This window comes from Centruroides sculpturatus, unplaced genomic scaffold, assembly GCF_000671375.1.
Source record: "Centruroides sculpturatus isolate CEXI.00-Female unplaced genomic scaffold, Cexi_2.0 scaffold459, whole genome shotgun sequence".
NCBI classification, from domain to species: Eukaryota; Metazoa; Arthropoda; class Arachnida; order Scorpiones; family Buthidae; genus Centruroides; species Centruroides sculpturatus.
The window spans coordinates 172,931-194,230 of record NW_019384631.1 but is presented as its reverse complement, the minus strand read 5'-3'; the positions used below and the strand labels follow the sequence as shown (position 1 = coordinate 194,230).

The window sequence follows — 21,300 nt, the reverse complement described above, 5'->3', positions numbered from 1 at the left end:
AGCCTAATGTGGACCGAAGGGTGGCCGAGTTTGTGAAAATGCTGGGTTATCGGGGATGAGGTTAAAAAAAATAAGTATGAGTGTTTCCTCAGAAAATACTGTACTGTACTTGTATGTATTGTTTGCTTGAGAATACAACAGAGAATAAACTGCCCAAATACCCTATTCAAAAAGTACATATTTTATGAAGGCATAGAGCCTTTACTGCATGAAAATGAAAATTAATGAATACACTGTGTACAGTAATTTACCTGATAAGACAGACCTCAGAAAAATACTTTATGAGGCATAAAGCTGTCTATGATGAAAATTAATTATCTAAGGGTATTTTTGCCCTGCCAGGGTGTGGCCGAGTTATCCGGAGTGCCAGGTTATCGAGTGCCGAGTTTTTGAGGCTCTACTTTATCTGCAAAATTAATTAGCCAAGTTCTAACTGACAATGAATCCAACATTGTCGTCCAATTATTACAATAATTTTGGCTTAAATGTCTATATCATAGAATCTTAGAATGACTGAAAATATTATTTGATTAAATAATAATTTTGGTGCCCTGAACTTAACAGTTTGGTCTCTTACATATCAATTTTCATGTTTTATTTTCAAAAAAATTCATTTCTGTTTTTCATGTAGCTTTATCCTATATGAAAGCTAATATATACATTAGTAAAGTAGACTGTCTCCCGGTATTTTTTTTTAAATATTTATATTCTTCTGTGACCAACATTTTTATTTCTCACAATGACTTACTAACAAAGAATACTGAATAGAATCCTAATTATTCAAGGTGATGTGAACCAAGGATAATTTACAATGAAAAACTCAGATAATATGGAATGTTTAGTAAATGAATCCTAATCAAATTTATGTAATAATTTACATATGTATGACATGTTATTTTTAGGTTAGATCTACTTACTCAACATAACTTGTAAATGAAATTAAAAGGATTTTATTCTATAATTTAAATTTTATATATTTTTAAATAACTTTAAAGAAACTTTTATTGTTATTGTAATAATCTTTTTAATCCTAAGATGCAGATACCATTGAATACACTGTTTACATAAGATGGCTTTGTAGGCTTAAACTAATTTATATTTTACATACACACTTGAAGGGCTTTAGGGGTTTGGATAATGTGTAAAAAGGAATAATAAATAAAAACTGAAAAATACATGTAAAATAGTTTCAGCTTAGAGATTTAGCATCAATAACATATTGATAAGGAGTTAAATCATACAAATAAAAATGTTAGCTTTAAAAAATTAATTTATTACATTGATAATTATTTCTTTCAATTTTAACAATAAATCAAATTCTTAACAAAACTCAGTTTTTAAATTGAGTATCATGTACCGGTACAAGAACATTGATTTGTTTTTAAAATAAATGAAATAATTTATTATTTGATCTTTAATTAATTAAAATTAAATGGTTCATAAATATAAAATTTTTGATCGACATAGGTCGAAATTATTTGGCCCGTCCGGAGGTGGTAAATTTTTTACTGGAGATGGTTTCAGAAAATCTACGGGCAGGCAACATCTCTTATGGAATGTCGGCCGCTGCCCTCCTAAAATTGACGGAGAAGTAGGCTAATTTTAATTTATAAAATAACAATAAAGTTACAAAACATAATTTTGAACTTCCATTACAGTTGCAGAGTTAGAAAATTGCTAGAAAGAGCAGACTTGAGGAATATGATATGTTTCTTGTCAGAGGAAGAATTTGCTTCACCACACAATTCCAATCTTTTGATAAAACTCTTCTTAAATCTGTTTAGAATATCTTCTGGTTAATTTTTTAGTAATAAGTTTTATTAATAAATTTAAATATACGATTTCATTTTAACATATTCTTGTTTTAGTGAAAGTAAAATATAGAGAAGAATTGAAGAAATTGAAAATAATTTATCCAGAAGAAAAAGTATGTAAAAAGTATTTTATTTGATAATAAAAATAAATTTTATATTGAATGTAAATCTTTGATTTGTACAGAATATTTGTGATTTGGAATTTAAAGCCACAATATGCAACTTGAAGGATTTTTTAAATAATATTACAGAGGAAGGTGAGCAGAATAGTAATTATTATTATATGATTATTGACTTTGATCTGTAATATCAATAATTATGCTAAATTGTTTAATTAATACAAATCTTAAACCATATTTCTTAGAGTCATTGTCCAGGAGATGGGAAAATGATGAGATTTCTGAGGTATGGCATTTGTGAAAAATTGAGATAACTGTGATTGATTAGCTGTAAAGATACACATATTTTTTTTTAAATCTAGAATTCTGTTCTTGAAATTGAAGTGGATATTGACAATGATGATCCAGTGGTTGCAAGTGTCAATGGTGAAGAATTTTTGGAAAAATATTATAATATAGTAAGTATTAATTTTTGAATTAATGCCAAACAATTGGCATTAATTTAAAAAGTTGGGTTAATGAATTTCTATATTTTGAATTATTTAAATCAACTTTTATCATTAGTTTATTTTATTGTTTAGGATTTCATGAAAGAAAGAGAGATGCTTACGTAAGAATTTTATAATTGTTTTCAAAGTATAAAATCAATAAGCAACTGATTAAATGTAAATCGATGTAAAAAATTTAGTGATAACTCCAAGAATATCAGTAAACATTTGAACGTGAGACTAAAACAAACCGGACGTAGCAAAAGTGTACCACTTATGGAAGATCAAGGTGTGGAAAAGTCTCCATCCTGCCATTCGTTGTCAGGATCAACAACACCAAGTAAGAATTTAATATTATCAGTTATATTCTTTCACAATTGAAACTATACAATAAACAATAAATGTTGTTTCCCTCACTTCTATACGTATTTCTAGAAACTTTTAAAGTTATTAATCAGATTTGTGATGCTTAAACTTATTACATTCTGTGAATTGCTGCATTTAAATTTAAAAATTAGAAAGAGAATAAATATGTTACTGTTGCAAAAAAACAAGATTGTTATCTGCTGCAGTTACTATGAAATTGTGTCACAACAATATGAATCAAGTTTGATTGTCATGACAAATACTGCAATTCGGTCATCAATGACTTTTAACAATTTTCAGTAATAGTAATTTCAATATTTAATGTGGTCAGCTATGAATTGCCTCTGTTTCTATCTATTTAGGCTGATTGTAACTCTGGTTATGCATGCAATTTCCAGCAGATGGCATTAAAAATTAATCCTTTTTCTATAGAAAAATAATTCTAGACATTCTTGAAAACAAAAGCAGATAGATAAAATTCCAATGCAAAAACTGTTTGATTCTGCTTCCATTTTCAAGAATTTTTAGGAAAGGATTTTCTCATAGGAAAAGCATCATAATCTCCAGCAGAGGGTGTTAAAAGTTTGGTTAAGCATGCAATCAACCTTAGATCACAAAATTGATTCTATTTCATAAGTTTTTTTTATAAATCTATTCATTTTTGTGAAGTATGAGATAGAAAAAAAAATTACTTTCAGTATTCCATAAATTTATTTCTCATAAAAGTTTTAATGTGTGATTTGAGAGAATTTATCAAAACAAATTAGACAACAATACAGTATCTATTCATTGTGGCATAAATAGTAAAGATTTTGTACTATTTGATAAATACAAAAATCAGTATATGGATTTTGTCAGTTTATTCCTAAATTTAAGAGATTTCATTCTATTAAAAACTGCATTCCTGATGACAAGATGATTTTTAGTGCCTGTAACCAAATTGATAATCAGACCTTACTTCATTGAAAAAGGAATCTCTCTATTCGCTGCTGCTAGAATTTCTTTTTCCTTAATTATTAAGTACTTATTGTCCTGATTTAATATCATCCATATTTTTAAAAAGTTAAAAGGAATATTGATAAATGAAGAAAAACGGAAGCAGAGATTGATTCTGTTTTAGTAAATTCATTCGTATTGTAACAGTTGGTCCAGGATTTGTATTACCTAATAAAAGAACAGTCTTCCGTTCATCCTAAACCATTGTCTTCTGGTTGCTTGATTAAAAATAAATTTCATATATATTTACCATACAATCACTTTTAGAATTAATCCAGCACAGCATTGTGGAATTCTTTGTTGATCCACAATAACCTGCTGAAAACCCAACAAAAATTCCCAGCTAATTTTGAAAATAAACTTACAATGTGTCATTTATGATGACATCAATAAGCCTTTATAGACTGTAATTCCCTCTATTCTGATGAATTTGATTTTAATATTAATAACTTTATTCTGTTCTGATTGAATAACTAGTTTAAAGAATTTTTCAATAATTCCTCAATTTTAGATATATATATTGCAACTTACTGGATTTTATTGGGCTATAGTAAGGCTACTTAATAATCAGAATCAAAGCAATTTGGCTAGAGGTAGACAGGCTGCCATCTCTTGATTAATTTATTTCAAATTATTAGATGGCAGCCTGTCTACTTCTAGCCAAATTGCTTTGATTCTGATTATTAAGTAGCCTTAACATTGCCGAATGATCTGCCGGATATTATCAGGCTACGTATTTTAAAACTTTCTGCCCTGTAAGCACTAAGAGGGCCTTTTTCCATGTCCATTGTGGGTTTGGCAGGATGCCACCCACAATGGAGAGACAGACCGTCTACAAAAAGTTGGATCAGATTTTGGCTGTTGAAAAAATCACAAAGTTCTCCCAGGGCAGTAGACTAATGCTTAACCACCTTGGCCACCAAAGGGATCTATAATAAGCTTTCTCTTCTTTATAGTACATATCTTTAACAGTTCCCAATTCTTTTATGCTGACAATGTTAAAATAAGTAGTTGCAGAATGATTTTTTAGTGTTGTGTTGTTGTTGTAAATGTTAACCTTTCTATAAAACTAAGCATACATTTCAGTTGTTTGGAATACCAAGTTTTTCATTGATCTATATGAAATTGAATTTGATCCTTGACTAATGTTCACATTTCATATTGCTTGTTTTATAAACAGTTAAGCCAGAATGGAGTACTTTAATAGAACAAATAGACTGGAGTATTATGACACCTTAAATCTATTTTTTGTTTTTGCAAATATTCAAACCATTATTGATTATGCACTACCTGTTTGGGTATCTGTGAATAAAGAGCTATCAAAAATTTACATAACACACACAGTATTTTGATCAGATTCTTACAAAATTCTTCATGGCTTCTCATCTCATGTGTTTAAAGAATACTGCCCATTAATAGTAGAAATGTACCTTGCTTCTTTACATACTGTTTAAATATATCAACTAAATAATTTTTCTCCTGATTTCAGAAATTGTAGAATGTTTTCTACATTTACAGTGCCACTTAAAACTGAAAATCTAAGAGACTTCTATATACAAATAAAATTATTATTAAAGATTTTGTATTTTTATCTAATATTATTGTTTCTCTTTATTAATAGTTTTTTACTGGGTATTGTATGGAGGAAATCATTATTAGGTTTTAAATATCTGATATTTTTGTTATGTATCTCCATTTTTTCTATAATAATTTAAATTCATTAACATGAAAATAAACTTTCTAAAAATTGTTATTTTTTGTTTAGAGTTAGATCCAGAAGCCACTGAAATGGTGAGGAAGATAATAGGAGAGCATTCGAAAACGTTAGTAGAAGCCACTGCAGCTTCACATTCATCACCCGTCCATATAAAAGGCCTAAAGTTAGTAAACAAACAATCATTAAAAAAAGTCTTTCTCAATAATAGGTATTAATGAATATAAATTTGTTTTTGTAGCTCAAAAGAGTACACTCTTGCCTTCAGTTCGCGTCCAAAGATACCCAGAACGCCCGAACCGGGAGAACTAGTTGTAGTTACTACTCAAAATTTTAAGATAAGACGGGATAGTAGTAGACACACTCCCGTCTCACCAAAAGTAGCTTCTAGCAGTCCTCCAAATTCCACATTACAGCACTTAGAATAAAGTTTATAGAATACAATAGAAGCTCCATATTTGCAAGTTACATTCTGCAAACCACTGCAAATATAGAAAGGAGAAATGTATGGTTAGAAAATAGAAGAATACTTTAATAGTCTACAAAGAAATTTTATTAATTGTATTTCTAATCTCTCCCTCTTTCCTTATATGGTTGCTTCTACTTTAGTTGTACGTGAATCTAACATAACTATTGAATTTCCTCCTTGCAAACGATCTAGCACTTTTTATTTTGTCTTCGAGGTGCATCACTTTCTTTAGCCATTTTGTTTAGATGACAAGCTAAAATTCTCTTGTAAAATATAATACAATACTGATAATCACAGTACATACAAATATAAAATGGTGGTTGCACGTGAGAAACAGAGAACACTAGACCATGCTAGTAGACACTGTCAACAACATTAGAATTTAAGACAAATGATTTAGAGTTTCTCTATGCTTTGTTGCAAATATGGGTTTTCTACTGTGATTTGCCACAATGTATAATGTTTAGATGAATAAAAAATCTTCAAATAAAATCGTCTTAATAAAACACAGACAACACCATGATTACGTGATAACATTTTATTTGCTTACCAATAACTTAACTCACTGCTCTTGAGTGTGTCAGCAGAGGAAACATAAACGATCTTAATTCCAGACCAGCCCTATTTAGAATATGTACAATTACTGGGCTGTTAAACACACAAAATATAGACACTTGAAATTTTCACATCAAAAATAGAGCAGCTGAACTTGGTGAAAATCACAATGAAAGAAGTGAAAATATCTGTTGTTACTCTTTGCAACAATGGCTTTGAGCAAATATGGAGAAACAGTCAATGAAAAACATGTAAATTACAGAGAACCAGTGGATGATTTTTTCAGCTGTGAGGTGTGCATATACAGACAGAAGAAAACCAAACATAAGGGTCATCGATTAAAACAGCTTTGTTTTCCTGCAATCTTGTGCCTGCACGTAAGATACATATGGTTGCCCGGGTGCATGCAAAGAATGCCGGCAAAGAGCAGCATTTTAGTTTCATACAGAGAATTTCACTAATGAATGTACACTGAGTTACTTTGTCCTGGGCATCAGATTTATACTAACATTCTACAGAAGAACATTTTTTTTTGTTTTTTGTTTTCAGAAAATGTACAATCACTAGAACCATACATATATTTACAAAATATACACTCATTTGACTGATTTAAGTGAATTAAATCAATGTGAAAAATAAAAATAAAAATGAGGTGACGCGCACCATGTTTGTATGATGGTCTTTGTAATGACAAAAAATTAATGGGATTTTACAATGTATCTTGTATGACTAAGATTTTTTGTACAGCATAATGCCAAAAATAACAAAAAACTGAATAAAACCTATGAGTGCATTTAAAACAGGAACCGAGGATAGAATACTGGGGTTTTTGTAATAGACACGGATATAAATACAGCTCATATTATGGGTTGAGGTTTTTCAACCCTTCGAACACACATCTGTCCGATTTGCAATATAATTGCAAATTACTTTTTCCAGTTAGGATTAATTCAATTCACATTTTGAAAATTTCTAAGATGAAGACTACTATCTCATGTTTAAAAGGTGACATCACATTTTTTGTTATTTTTTTTCTTACAATTTCACCAATGGATGAGTTTTCATCAATGGTTGAAACATTTTAAGCTTGTATTTCACACAGACGACATAACAGCCATTTTTCCATTTTTCTAAATGCAATTATATCTAAATTGTGCTATGTTTTTATAGCATACTGAGGGCCGGGCCACAACTTCACTAATTTTTTTTGTAGATACACAAAGCTCTGGTCATACACAAAACACTGATGTGCTAATATATCTTACACCTACCGATGGTGCATCCTCCTGATTTCAGAAGGAATTGCCATATATTTTATACAATTGTTCTGATTTAATGAAACAAAATAACAACAAGACAATCAGGCAAAAACCAAAATATGTACAGTGACAAACTACATCCATTACCACATGCTGCTTCTATACTTTTTCTGTAATTATTAATTAAACACTTCTCGATCATACACATGCACACGCACTTGTCGAACACGACGTCTGAAATATCTGCAAAGTTATGGGCTACGGATCGGCACCATGGATGTTAATGGTCAGCGATTTGTACGGGGCCAAACCTGCCAGTTCATAAGCCGCTTATTTTTTAGTGGTCTGAAATAACATCCCACCATTACACATAGTTTGAATATACAGATGGGGAATAACATGCTGTCACAACTGTTATTTTTGTTCTATGGCAGTGAAGTGGCTGCACAACACAAAACACACATATACACAAGATACAATGACTATAGAATGTCGATAAGATGCTTCCAGCTTCGATGCATGTTGCAACAGTCTTGGAAGCAAAGTTATAATTAACATCTTCTGTTACACTCCTGATATTTGAAAGACACTACATTTTGTTTACGTTGTTACCTTCCATCTTTCTGTGCACTTTAAAAGTGTTCTTTCCTCGGATCTACATTGTTTTGTTTTTTTATATTATAATTTTGCTGGGCAAAAATTGGAAATTTTTTGTATTTTTAGTATTCAGACATTAGACGGAAAGATAACGTTATGTCAACTTATGAGATGGTCTGACCCTACTTTTGTGCGGTGAAGCCTGCGGGTCGGGCTCAATTACTGGCATACAGCTAACAGATTTAACCAACTTGGTTTTTCTTGTCTATAACTTTGCCACCAAGAATTTTCAGGAGAGGGATGTCATACGGTGGCAATTATTATTAATAAATGTGCAATATCACTCACACTGTGTAGTAAATCTGGAGCTATTCGGGCCATATTTTCATTTGAGAATTCACACGATGGAAATATATGAATCACATAAGCAGGCTGTAAAATAAAAAAAAAATAAGTGAAAAACATGGTTTGAAAAGATAATGTCAAAATGAATAAAATGATCTTATTACTATAATTTCCTGCAAATAACCCACGGGTTATCTGTGTTTTAAAGTAATTTTGATGGAGTGACAGCTGTGCCGCCGCAAGTTATCTATTGATTTTAAATTGCAATTGCAAGATCATTTAATAGTAAGCTAAGAGCATTTTTAAAAATGATGAAAATGCTTTCATATTAATGCCCATCACAATATTTTCAGGAAACCAAAGACATATATACATATTCCCCAACTTTAAATGTTTTTCATTTTCTACAGTTCAATTCTTGTTATAATTGTATCATTAGACACTTATATCTAAACTTTAGTAGAAATCAATCAGCTTTCAAGATATATTATACAGAAAGAGAAAACTGTCTCAGAGATCTGTTTGGAAGCTGTAAATGTTATGTAGAGAACTAATAAAAGTGACTTACATCCCAACTTGTAACATTGACTATTATAGAGACTTTATGAAACTTTCTTAGTAAAATCAACGATGATAGCTTTTCATAAGAATGATAAAGTCACATTGCCATCCCAGATAACTCTGCATCAACTATATTAGATGTCCACATTAAAAATGTTTTTCTATTTAATTTGTTTGAGGTTATTTTAGCATTTATTATTATATAATTATAGTCTGATTTTGAAAGATTGGTCATCTCTAATGATTAAGAAATGAAACTTGCTAGATGATAGCAATAAAAAGTTTTGACAACAACATTCCTGATTGATTAACTCTACAGTGTATAAATCTGCTTTATATTAGTTCAATTAACATTTGTATACATATTTAAATTATTATTAAATATCTTTAAATTTCAGTAATCCTGGCACCATAATATCAATTATTTAAAATAAACTTTGTCTTCCAAGAAAAATTTTATTAGCAAGTAAAGAATACTTCCTTTCTTGGCCAACATCAGCTTATAGTTACAATTTAAATTTATAATTAATGTTCCATTTGTAATAAAACAGAAAATAGTATTTGTTTGTCAGTCTATAATTTAAATATATTTTATTGCTACTTATATTTTTTTGGACATAAAGTATATTTATATTTAAAATTAATTTTGATATTACTTGTTATTAACTAACATTTTAAAACTTAGCGTGAAGAGTTTATCAACAGGGATGAAATAAAGATATGCTTTGATGTTGGCAGAAGTTGCTATTTAATAACTCAAGTTAGTAATAAAATAAATTTTGGCATAACTTTGTCTTCTTAGTGGGCAAAAGATTTTCAGCATCCTAATGGATGACTTGATGATTAAAGTTTGTCAGATCTTTAGTATAAAAGGAAACTCGCTTTTGATTGTATAGCCATAATTAATATTTTTGATACTTAATGCAATTAAATAGTTGTCTCAAAAATTCCATTTTTTCTGTCTTTCTTACTTTACAATTGAAAGTGGAAATAAAATAAGAGAAAGAGAAAAAATAGAATACCTGAGACTTGTCATTTAAATTGTGTGCAATTTAAAAGGTTATGCTTTCAATAGCAACTTCCAAGATGAAGAGCATATAGCAGTGCAGATTATAAAACATTTTTATTTTGGTTTTAGCAATTTTCTATGGGTAGTATGCAGGGAATTATGGCAATTCTTTAACTCAGAATTATAGAAATTTCAGAACAAATAAGAGAAATAATTGTACCTGCTGAGAACCAGGAGCAGCTGCATTGACAATCCCTGCAGCTTGTTTTAGTTGAAGATAATTAATAAAACCATTTCGGAGATTGTTGGATTGTTGGAGTACATCCATGTGATCTCTTCCACAAGGAAGGGCTAACAAAATGCAGTGTTCATCTAACATCTAAAAATAATTTTTTAAATTAAGTTTTGCAAAACAAATTCAAAATTATTTTTTGGTCACTATAAAAATAAAAGAACTTGCCTGCATTTTCCGTGCCACACCCTCTAACTGAGTTTGTTCAAGTCTCATTCTCTGGGCAATTCTGACTGGAGGAGTTCCACCTTCGGTCATGAGTGGAAGTGATGCTCTGGCAATTCTGGGATTTCCAGAAACAAAATGCATTTGTACAGCAGCTTGGTCATTTTTTAGAGCCAGCAGTCCTTGCCACATAACAGGATATCGCTAAAAAACAAATTTTAATATTAAAATTCTTAATCTTTGTGTTTTAACAAGAATTTATTAAAATACATAATGTGTTTTTATATAAAAGAAAATTTTGTTACCTGAAGTAAAAATGAATCTCCTTGAGGTGGAACCTGACTAGCGTGAGGTGGAGTTTGTGGTTGTGTTCTTGGCACACCAGAAGGTTGAGACATAGCATGTGCAGGTGGAGGAGCATGTATAGGTGCTTCTGAACCCATCTGAGGTATGAGATGAAGGCTATTTCTTCTATGAATTGATTCTGTATTTGGAGGTGGAAATGTATGAGATGGTACAACAGTAGGATGAGGAGTATGTGAAGAGAAATTGGGCGGAATGGGAAGTGGAGAATGTGCTGTATTCAGACCCAAAGGTCCAGGAGATGGAGATGGTCCTTGATGAGAATGCGTCCTTGAAGATTTTTTATGGCTTTCATGGTTATTGTGTGTTTCTGTAGAATGAGACTGAGATATAGGTTGAGGTGGTGCTAAAGTTTTTAATGCAAGTGCTCCAGAAGTATGAGCTAAATGAGCAATGGGACGACCTTCCAGATAACCAGGAGCAGGAGAACCGACAGAAGGCATACTCATTGAAGACTGCCTGTTATGATGTCCTAAGGTATCCAAAGCATGATAAGGAACAGTTGTGGGTGGATTTTGATGAGCTGCTGGAGGTTTAGATTCTTTCTCTGCTATTGGAGATTTCACTGATTGAGAATGAGGATGGACTTCAGCCTTATGATCATCAGACTGTACAACAAGATGAAGGGGAGTAGTCCTAAGTTGACCTTGCGCATATAAATTAGCTACAACAGGAGAATCAGTTATTCTCTCGTGTGCAGAAATAGCTAGATGAGGATTCAGTTGCCGTATGGAAGGAGGATATGGCACTGGTGGTGGTCTTAATCCACCCACTGTTAAAGGACCTGTGGGTAAGTTGATCTGTTTTCCTTCTAATCCAGCTAATTCTTGGTCTTCATTTCTAAGAACTGGATGTCCTTTAATTTCTGTGGAAGATTTTCCATCTCTATCTATTTCTTGCTTTATTCTGATGCCCTTTGTCAAATGATGAGGTTTCTCTTTCTCTTCATGTATTCTATGTTCTTGAATTGTTTTAGATGATTCAATTAGAGGTTTTGCATCAGATTTACTATCTGATACAGATGTATGCTGACGGGGTTCAGGAGGTTGTCTGAATCCACTAGATGATCCAGCATTAGGTGGAACATGAGGATATGGAAATCTTGGTGCAATACCCATGGCAGCTGCTCTAGCTTGCACTTCTTGTTGTACCCGCAATTCTGGATGCATAGCTGCATAATGAGGATGTGCTGCAGCATACATCATCTGCTGATGAACAAAAGCATTGAGATCTGATGGATGTATTCCAAGAGGAGCATGGGAAGGAACAATAAGAGGAGGCTGACGCAGATGCAAACCTGCAGCAACATGAGCAGGATGTATTTCTGGTGGTTGTAAAGGATGAGTTGCTGAAGTCACAGGCGGAGTTGGTGTATGAGGTGGAGTAGGATTTCCAAGTCTTGCTGCTATGTCTGCATGAAGAGTTGAAGTAGAGTTTGTTGACCGGACGAGATGGGTCAAACGATCTCCAATTTGAGCATTACTTGATGCTGGATGTTGTGATGCAGCAAAATAATCTTTATGCTGCTGTAGGAGATGAGGATTTTGAAGTAATTCTGCAATAACTCCACCACTATTGTTATTTGCAGATAAACTATGTGATGGATGCTAAAAAATTAAAAATTTTATTTAGAAATTCTTAAAATAATAGTGGAATTATTAAATAATGATAAACAAATACTAACCGAAGATGATGACGATTCATAAGAAGGTACAGCTAATCCAGGTTTATGAAGGAATGTTGGACTTTGTTTAGATGCAGAAGAATATGATGTTTTAGTTGTTGTATTTGATATCTGAGGTGATGAATGCTGTTCAGTTTTAATAGTAGTTGTCAATACAATAGCTGAAGTTGTTCTTGGTGGTGATGAAGCAGGAACTGATAAGTGTGCATGTCTAGATACTTCTGAATTTGAAGATCTTGATGGTGGAGTCTTACACACATTCCAACCCGCAGAATTATCAGTTCGAGCATGGGTTTGCAGAGGACTTGATTGATGGAACAATGTTCTATTAGATGAACTAATGCTTTCATTTGTTGCAATGGAAGTGCCATCCGAATGAACAACTGATTGAGTTACAGAAGAATTTGTCGTCTATAATAAACAATTATTTAAAAACATTTAAATGATACCAGTATAATAAAATATATCTTAATATAAAGCTTAAAAACATAAAAACAACAGTCACCAATTTTGTATTTGGAAAATTTTATTTACTTGATCTATAAAAAGTGATAATTAGTTTTAGAATTTATATGCAATTTAACTTAGAAAATGAAAATATAAACTTTGATTTTTCTAAGATTTATTTATAAGTATTATTAGTCTTAACACTCCTGAATTAAATGTGCAATAACTATACATTCATAAACTGACTCTTTTTTTTAAATAATTGATTGTAGTCAGTAATAATTTAAAACTTTTTAAATGAATATAGTTTATTTTCTCATTACTTATTTATTTGACCAAGGTTGCTTACATTTTTAACTAATTACAAGTCATAAATACATTGTCAAAAAAAAAAAAAGTATAATCCTTAATTTGTGATTTTCTCAATGTGTTCATGTTAATACTCACCAAATTCCTAGACACTGGGTGAATAGATGTAACAGATGCGACTTAGGAAAAGATTAAATTGGCCAAGGGAATTAGAGAATGAAATCCAAAGAAAGCTCATGAGTCAATCAATGTTAACAACAACAAAAAAATCTATCATATTACAAATTCAAAATGCACAATTCCTATCTACAGAACAAGTAAAGTTTTGTAAAGAATTTTTTATGTGTTTATGAAACAAAACAGACAGCTGAACCTTAATAATATTTATCCTTATACTGCTTTAGCTATTCAACAGTTTCTGAACAAAAACAGTATGGCAATTTCAAAATCTCTTATTCAGATTTATATCTACCTGATTTTTTTTCTTAACTTTATCAATTGAAAATGTCAATCCTTTAGAGGAAATTAAAGAACAAGCACAACAGACACGAAATGATATGAGATTGACACAAAAAAATTAAATATAAAAGAACTGAACTGAATATTATGAACTGAAAAAAGATTGAGGCAGTGTATTACATTTCAAAAATTTATGTTATCCCTCCAAAATAAATGTTTTAATTCATTATTTGTGATTTTATTTCAGTAGTTAAAGAACTTTTTGATCACATCTTGTACTTCCTATTGCTTTTGAACTGTCTAAATTTTTAATAATAATTCATATACTAAACAGATAAAAACTAATATGCCAATCTAGAACTTTACATTTTATAAAAGAAATACTTTCTTTCATACTCTCTAGAATATACTAAAAACCCAATACTTTTAATAATATAACCAGTGGGCAGGGTCTCAAGCCACCTTACTTTTGATAAATGAAGTAAAAATCAAATAAACACAGTAAAAGGATTTGTTTGTGACAAATGCAGTTATACACACATATATAAAATATCTAAAGTTTAGTCTTCATCTAACAGTGGTACAGGAAAATGTATGTTTGCATGTTCTAATTTGGACCCCTCTAATAGCAGGTCTAGTTATATTGCCAAATTCTTTTATAGAAGTAATAAAAACAAAAACTGGATGTCAAAACAAACAACCAATCAAATACCAAAAATCCAGCAAAATTTTAATGAAAACTAATGTTTTTAACCAATTTAAGCAGTCACATCAGGTTATTAAATATTCTAGAACAGAACAGTAAGCCATAAACTTTAAGGATAATGACACCTTATCAGAGACTTGGAGGTCTTATTTTGAAGTTTGATAAAATTAATACAAAAAGAGAAAATTATATAAGTTGTGTTCAAATTACTGTTCTGTTCTATAATATTTAACTGGTGGTGACTGCTTACAATGGTCAAAAATGTTAGCTTTCATTAAAATTTTTCTGGATTTTTGATATGCGAGTGGTTTTTTATTATTCATAGAATTACATTAAAAAACAATATATTGGTGAAAGTGAAACAATGATTAATCATATTATAATATTTATCAGGAATAAATTTTATAATATAAATTAAGAGTTAAGTATATTTATTTATTTTATTATATAGAAATGTTTATACAATAAAATAAACAAAATATCAACTTTAAATTTCCTAAACTTTCTCATTTAAACATTACTGTTTCATTTTTACATATAACAACATAATACATAAAATAAACTAACAACTCAATATTATACAATGTTTTAATTAAAAAAAATTTTGGCCAATGAAATTATCTGAACTTTTCCTTTTTTCATATCTATTTATATAAAATTTTACATTACTACTTTAAGTTTCTTGTTTATTATATAAGTAATCTTTTTAATTTTCATCATAATCAAATACAGGATGGGGCAGAGATGGGAAATTTCCAAAGTCAATTTTCCTAGGCATTTTGGTGCTAGATTGCTCACCAATGCTGTGTTGTCAAGTGTATAGCATTTATTAATCATGAACCAGTAGACAAGTGTGCCATGCACATTTGCCATTAATGCATGTTATAAAAATAATAATTGTATCATGATCACTGATTATTTTCAACATTAATTGAAATAATCCAGTACCATCCAGACTTGCCATCATGACATTGATTAAGAACTTTGAGGAAATTGGTTTACACTAAAAAAGAGGTCTCCAGGTGCAAAAAGAACTGAACTTACCCAATAAAGTATTGCGAATGTGATGGCCGCCATTGAACATAGTCCATAGCTCTCTGCAGGCAACCTTAAAGTTTCATTAAACATTTTGAACAGGAGTGTATGATATATTTTGCATAAAGATTTATATTTTCACCCATTCAAAATATGGTGCATGCACTGAATGATGGCAGTCATGTTAGCCAAACAAATTTTTGCCATCAATTCTTGAATCTTTTGAAGTAAGATGAAGATCTTATTCACAATCTGTTTGCCAGTGGCAAAGCACATTCTCATTTGTTGGGTTTAGTGAATAAGCAAAATTTGCACCAGAAAATCACTATGAACTGCATTTGAAGCCTTTGCACAGTGCCAAGGTTACAATATGGTGTGCAGTATCATTTTTTCAGATTGTTGGGCCTCAATTTTTTGAAGATGGCAATGAAAATACAACAATTGTTCCATCAGCCCACTGCTATGCCCATATGATCAAGACTTTTTGAAGTCTGGTTAATTCTTGTCAACAAAAATTAACCAGATTTCCTCTTGTTAATGGTCAGACATGGTTCCAACAAGACTGCATCACTGCTCTCACAGCCAGAATATCCATGACTGCTATAAGACAGTTAATTCTCAGTCATGTCATCTTCAAGAATGATGATTTTTCTTGGCTCACAAGATCACCTAATTTGTCATCATGTGATTTTTTGTGGGTCTATTTGAAGAGCAAGATGTATACTAACCATCCAACAATATTGCCAAATCTTGGAAATGTTGCAGTGTGTGATGGCTGATATAAGCTCAAGAATATAGGAATGTCTGCTCAGATACAAACTATTTTCAAAAAATAAAGATAATAAAAAAAGCAATTTAAGCTGATATATTTGTGGTTTCTTAAAGCATTTCACTGAGTTATTGAGCTTTTATAATCTCCTGTTTCTCTGTCCCCTTGCACATATAAATATTTGGCTTATGTGTTTTTTTTTGTATCATTGGATTTATCAAGATATAATTTCACTATTTTATTTTAATTACTGACATAATTTGACTCTAGAGGGAGGTAATGAAACCATCTCAAACCAAATTTAATATTAAAGTTTAATTAGAATGTATAGTAGCAAATATTACCCAGACTGAGATTCAAACCTACTGCATACCAAACAGGTACATTACTAATTGGTATTTCTAATTTTCCATTATAAAGTTTAAAATTACATAAATATTTGGAACACTATATGAATCAACTCATGTCAGCAATAGACATTGTCTATCCATTGGTTTCCAATCAGCACAATGAGTTAACCTAGGTGATTATAGTCAGGAGGAAAGTCTGTTGGGAAATGATATGGGTCACTGTAAACAAAAACATGAACATGAGTATTATTCTCAGAAGTTCTGAAGATACAGCTGTTTGAAAGTTGTTCAAATACATATAATGATAACGATGTGTGTTATAAAAAGGTAATTTCAGTAAATCATTTAATGACAAAAGCATTTTTAATTTAGATTAATAGATCTTTGTCAGTTGATACAAAAATAGAATGATCTAACAATTAGAATGAGAATACAATTACAAAATTTAAGATTTGACTAAAGTGAACATGTTTTATTTAAAATGCATTTACACAAGACCAAATTCAATGTAAAATCATTATTGGGGTTACAATAAGATAAAATAAAACTATATACATTAGATAAAATTTAAAAAACAACATAAAATTATGATGCATGCTAGTCATCATGTTACAGTTCATATAGCAATTTCCAGGCAGTGGATATCATCATCCTGGAAATTAATGCATTGTGTTCTAAGTTGGCCCTGTAAATTTCCAAGATCTCTAAGTGTTTTAACTTATAACTGTTCCTCACTAGCCTTAACTTATGATTTTGGTGTTATCTAGGCCTTTGCTAACTCTATGTTCCTTAACTCTGGTATGGAAATCCCTCTTCATGGTGCCAATGCAGTCAAATCTTAACTTTTGTAAATGTATTCTAACTCTTAGATCTATTCTATTCTTAGATTCATTCTATTCTTGTAGCAAATGATGAAAATGTATCACTCTAGATCAAAACTATTTTGTCGCAAAATTAAGTTGCTACAATTAAGAAAGGTGGTTTCCTTTTCATTATCTGTTTCTGAAGTTTTTCAGATATTGTGTTTATATCAATACATGTGTTATATTCACAACAAATGCTCAAAAATTTAGTATGTGCCTCAATGTTCCACAAACAAGAGTCAATTGAACTTTACATTGCTTTTGCTTACATCCCTATTGCTATCAGCATCTCCAATATGAAAATGCTATGATGTAACTCAAATTTTGTCAGTTGATACACAGTCTTTGCCAAGTAACTCAGAGAAATGACACATCATCTACGACACAATTTGTAAAGTGTACTGAAGTGCACAATTTAATTTTTGAGCATTTGTTGTGAATATAACACCTGTACCAATCATTATTATTAGATGTATGTGAGCAACTTTCAAACAACTGTATCTCCAAAACTACTGAGAATAATATCATATTTTCTCATACAAAGTATTGGTATGTAATCCAAATACCTAACATATAGCCTATCTGTTCCTTGTATACCAGAAATATTGTATTCTCCAAAGTCTTAACACCATCTCATATAGCAGCCTTAACATAGGGCTGCCAAGAGGCATTTCCTCTCCTGTTTGTAGGTAACATTTATAAACTCAAGGAAAGAGGAACAATAGGTAAGATGAAGAAGAAAACCGTACCTTTGTCAACTCTTGGCTAATGTTAACAATAATAACCATGTTCATATAAAATTTTTCATTTACAATGATTCATACTATTGTCTCCCAACTGATTTTCCTCTCTTCTGATTCACCCTGTGTATAACACCTAAGAATAAGCCCTAAAATTGCATATTTCTGACTTGGCTGGGCACTTCAATGCTAGCTAAACAGAGAAGCCAATGTCCAATGCATACCATAAATTTGTCATTTCACATTTTGTATAGCTAGTTTTGGGATTTTGCTTATGGTGGTTGAAGAAGACCCAATATCTAACATTGATTGGATTTGTTTGATCATGTTACTCTCAATCTATTGTCATTCTGTTCTTTTATCTGAAGTGATTTGTGGTAATGTAGGCTACAGCATTTTTTTCTTTCTTAGTTGATAAAAGACATTTCCTTAAAGTTGATAACTTTTATCAACTTTAAGGGAAGAAATTCATAAAGTGTAGAGAGATTATGAGTAAAACAGATTTAATGTTGCATTGAGTTTATTGTTTTAAGATAAAAGGTGAGAATAGTACAATTCTTATGAAAGAGAAATAGTTTGAATTTATGAAAAGATAAGCTAATAATTAAAAAGAACAACATGCATTATTGATTATCATTAATTAATAAGATTTGACATCATCCTTAATGATAATCACCTTAAACTCATATACTGGGACAAAACATGGACAGAGAAAGAGCTATGTAGTAAGTAGAAAATGTATTACGGTAATCACATTCTATCTTTAGTTAGGCAAGCCTTATCTGTCCAAACTATCTACATTCAAAAAAGGTTTAGTATCTACACCTATGATTTTCAGAGTTCAACTCAGGCTAATCAACTTACAAAGTAAAGTCATTAGAAATACAAAATTATACTTAATTGTCATGATAATTTAATTTTTGTAATGATTTAATTAAAAGCAAAGTAATATAAATTTCCTACAATCTACTGAATATTTTCATAATTATTAATGATAAAACATTATTAATAAATTTTCTAAGTAAACTAAGTAATGTGATCTGAACAGAAAATGGTGCATGAAAAACTACAGCATAGTCAAAGCCAAGGTTCTGGTTAGTTTGGCATAGTGTATACTGTATTTCCTCAATTAAACTCCAGTCTCAAATAAATCTAGGTTGAAAAGCATAGAAAACATGTTAAAGAACTGCACTGTTTAGAGTAATGTAGTTTAAAATGACAGGTAAGAAGTTTAACTAAAATTCTACCTCTTCAGATTGTATAGAGTTGGACAGCACATTGTTTTCCAAGGTTCAAGGAAACAATTTTTGAAATAAAATAATAAATATTGCCAAATATTAAGCATGGGAAAGTTGCACAATTGAGTTTATAAGTTGAGAGCATATCAACTGAAGGGTAATTAGGAAACATCTGGTTCAAACTCATCAGCTCTTTCCTAAAGATTTGAACCAGAAGATGGTATTCAAAATCTTAATTCCTACAATGACATCAGAGCAAACATAAATAACAACATAAAACCAAATTAGATGATGTTGAATCGGATTAAATGTTGTAGATTTAATTCATAAATTCAGTCAAAAAATGGTTTTGATAGTTTGGAAAATATATGAATAATTAAGGTACTTTAATTTTTACCTACTCATCTCCTGTTGAAAAGTAATAAATTATGACCTCAAAAAATTCCCAGGTCTTCAAATAAAATTCAAATAAAGCTATGTTATTATTGAAAAGCTTTCACTATATTAAGAAAAGATTTAAATGAGGTTTAATTGAGAAACTGCAGTATTTAATATGAGAAAGTATTTCAAAATCTTTTCTTAATGCAGTTTTCTTTTCTTTTCAATAATAACATAGCTTTATTCACTAATTGTGCAATTGCTGTTTGGAATTAATCATATGAAAACTAAGATGGTTACTGTTTCAGAAACATTTTATTACTAATTTTTCTGTCAGATATGCATTGGGATTTGGGTGCAGTCCACCAGACTGACTATTTGGATATTATATGTTATGATATCCGAACAGGTCAAGTCCTCAGATTGGGTGATCTTGTGGGCCATTAAATATCTCAATAACTGGAGATGATATGATTTGGAAAAAATGTTTGACTACATTCATTGATTGCTTTGCTATATGACTGATCACTCTATTCTGCTGAAACAAAGTATCTGGTTTGATTTCAGGTGTCATGATCATTCAGATCATTCTCAATCATTCAGATAGAATGCTCTGCTGTGAGAGAATTCCCATTATCAAAAATATAAGGACTGATGATCTTAAAAGACATTATTATACATGATATAATAACTTTAGCAGCAATTTATGATGTTGCTAGAATCCCCATAGACTTATTGTGCTGAGTAAAGGGTAACTAACATATGCTCTACACTTGAAGTATGTAGATAAATAAAACAAAATAGAGACCATTTTCAGGATTATCATGTTTAAGACCTAAAGACTGTTATGAAATACATTTAAATACTATTGTGTGTGTTTTACATTTAAAGTAAGTGAAATTTTTATTTAAATTAATTAGCATAATAAATCTTAAGCATTTAAAATCATGTTTCATTAGCACAGTCTTTTTAACCAGCAAATCCAAAATGTCTGACTGTAACAGCTATATATAGGTTACTGCAAGTAAAATATTGTGGTATGCTATCAGCTCTGATATACTGTAAATAGTAGTTTAAATATTCAAACATACAGATAAGCTTTTCATCAATTTTCAAAAATAAATTTAATGACTAATAAAAGAATAGATATGAAAAATGAATAGAATCATGGTAAGAAATATTCTTCAATCATTTTTACACACACATTCCA

At 30.5% G+C, this 21,300-nt stretch overlaps 2 protein-coding genes across 3 annotated transcripts in view; one reads left to right on the top strand and one right to left on the bottom strand.

Annotated features, from left to right (window-relative positions):
- The window catches only part of LOC111625747, a 14,566-nt gene extending 8,068 nt beyond the window's left edge, over positions 1-6,498 (top strand). For both annotated transcript variants that reach the window (XM_023368968.1, XM_023368967.1), the window contains 10 exons: positions 1,468-1,591; positions 1,659-1,795; positions 1,869-1,927; positions 1,999-2,071; positions 2,179-2,219; positions 2,296-2,391; positions 2,515-2,543; positions 2,622-2,761; positions 5,549-5,663; positions 5,739-6,498. In XM_023368968.1, the coding sequence (XP_023224736.1) occupies positions 1,515-1,591; positions 1,659-1,795; positions 1,869-1,927; positions 1,999-2,071; positions 2,179-2,219; positions 2,296-2,391; positions 2,515-2,543; positions 2,622-2,761; positions 5,549-5,663; positions 5,739-5,925 (954 nt within the window). In that variant the 5' untranslated portion in view covers positions 1,468-1,514 and the 3' untranslated portion in view covers positions 5,926-6,498. The remainder of the gene's footprint in view (positions 1-1,467; positions 1,592-1,658; positions 1,796-1,868; positions 1,928-1,998; positions 2,072-2,178; positions 2,220-2,295; positions 2,392-2,514; positions 2,544-2,621; positions 2,762-5,548; positions 5,664-5,738) is intronic.
- Positions 6,490-21,300, bottom strand: part of LOC111625748 (protein split ends-like) — a 98,561-nt gene continuing 83,750 nt past the window's right edge. Inside the window, exons 11-15 of the mRNA XM_023368969.1 lie at positions 12,797-13,207; positions 11,055-12,719; positions 10,753-10,953; positions 10,513-10,671; positions 6,490-8,809 (exon numbers count right to left, since the gene is read on the bottom strand). Of these exons, the coding sequence (XP_023224737.1) occupies positions 8,681-8,809; positions 10,513-10,671; positions 10,753-10,953; positions 11,055-12,719; positions 12,797-13,207 (2,565 nt within the window). The 3' untranslated portion in view covers positions 6,490-8,680. The remainder of the gene's footprint in view (positions 8,810-10,512; positions 10,672-10,752; positions 10,954-11,054; positions 12,720-12,796; positions 13,208-21,300) is intronic.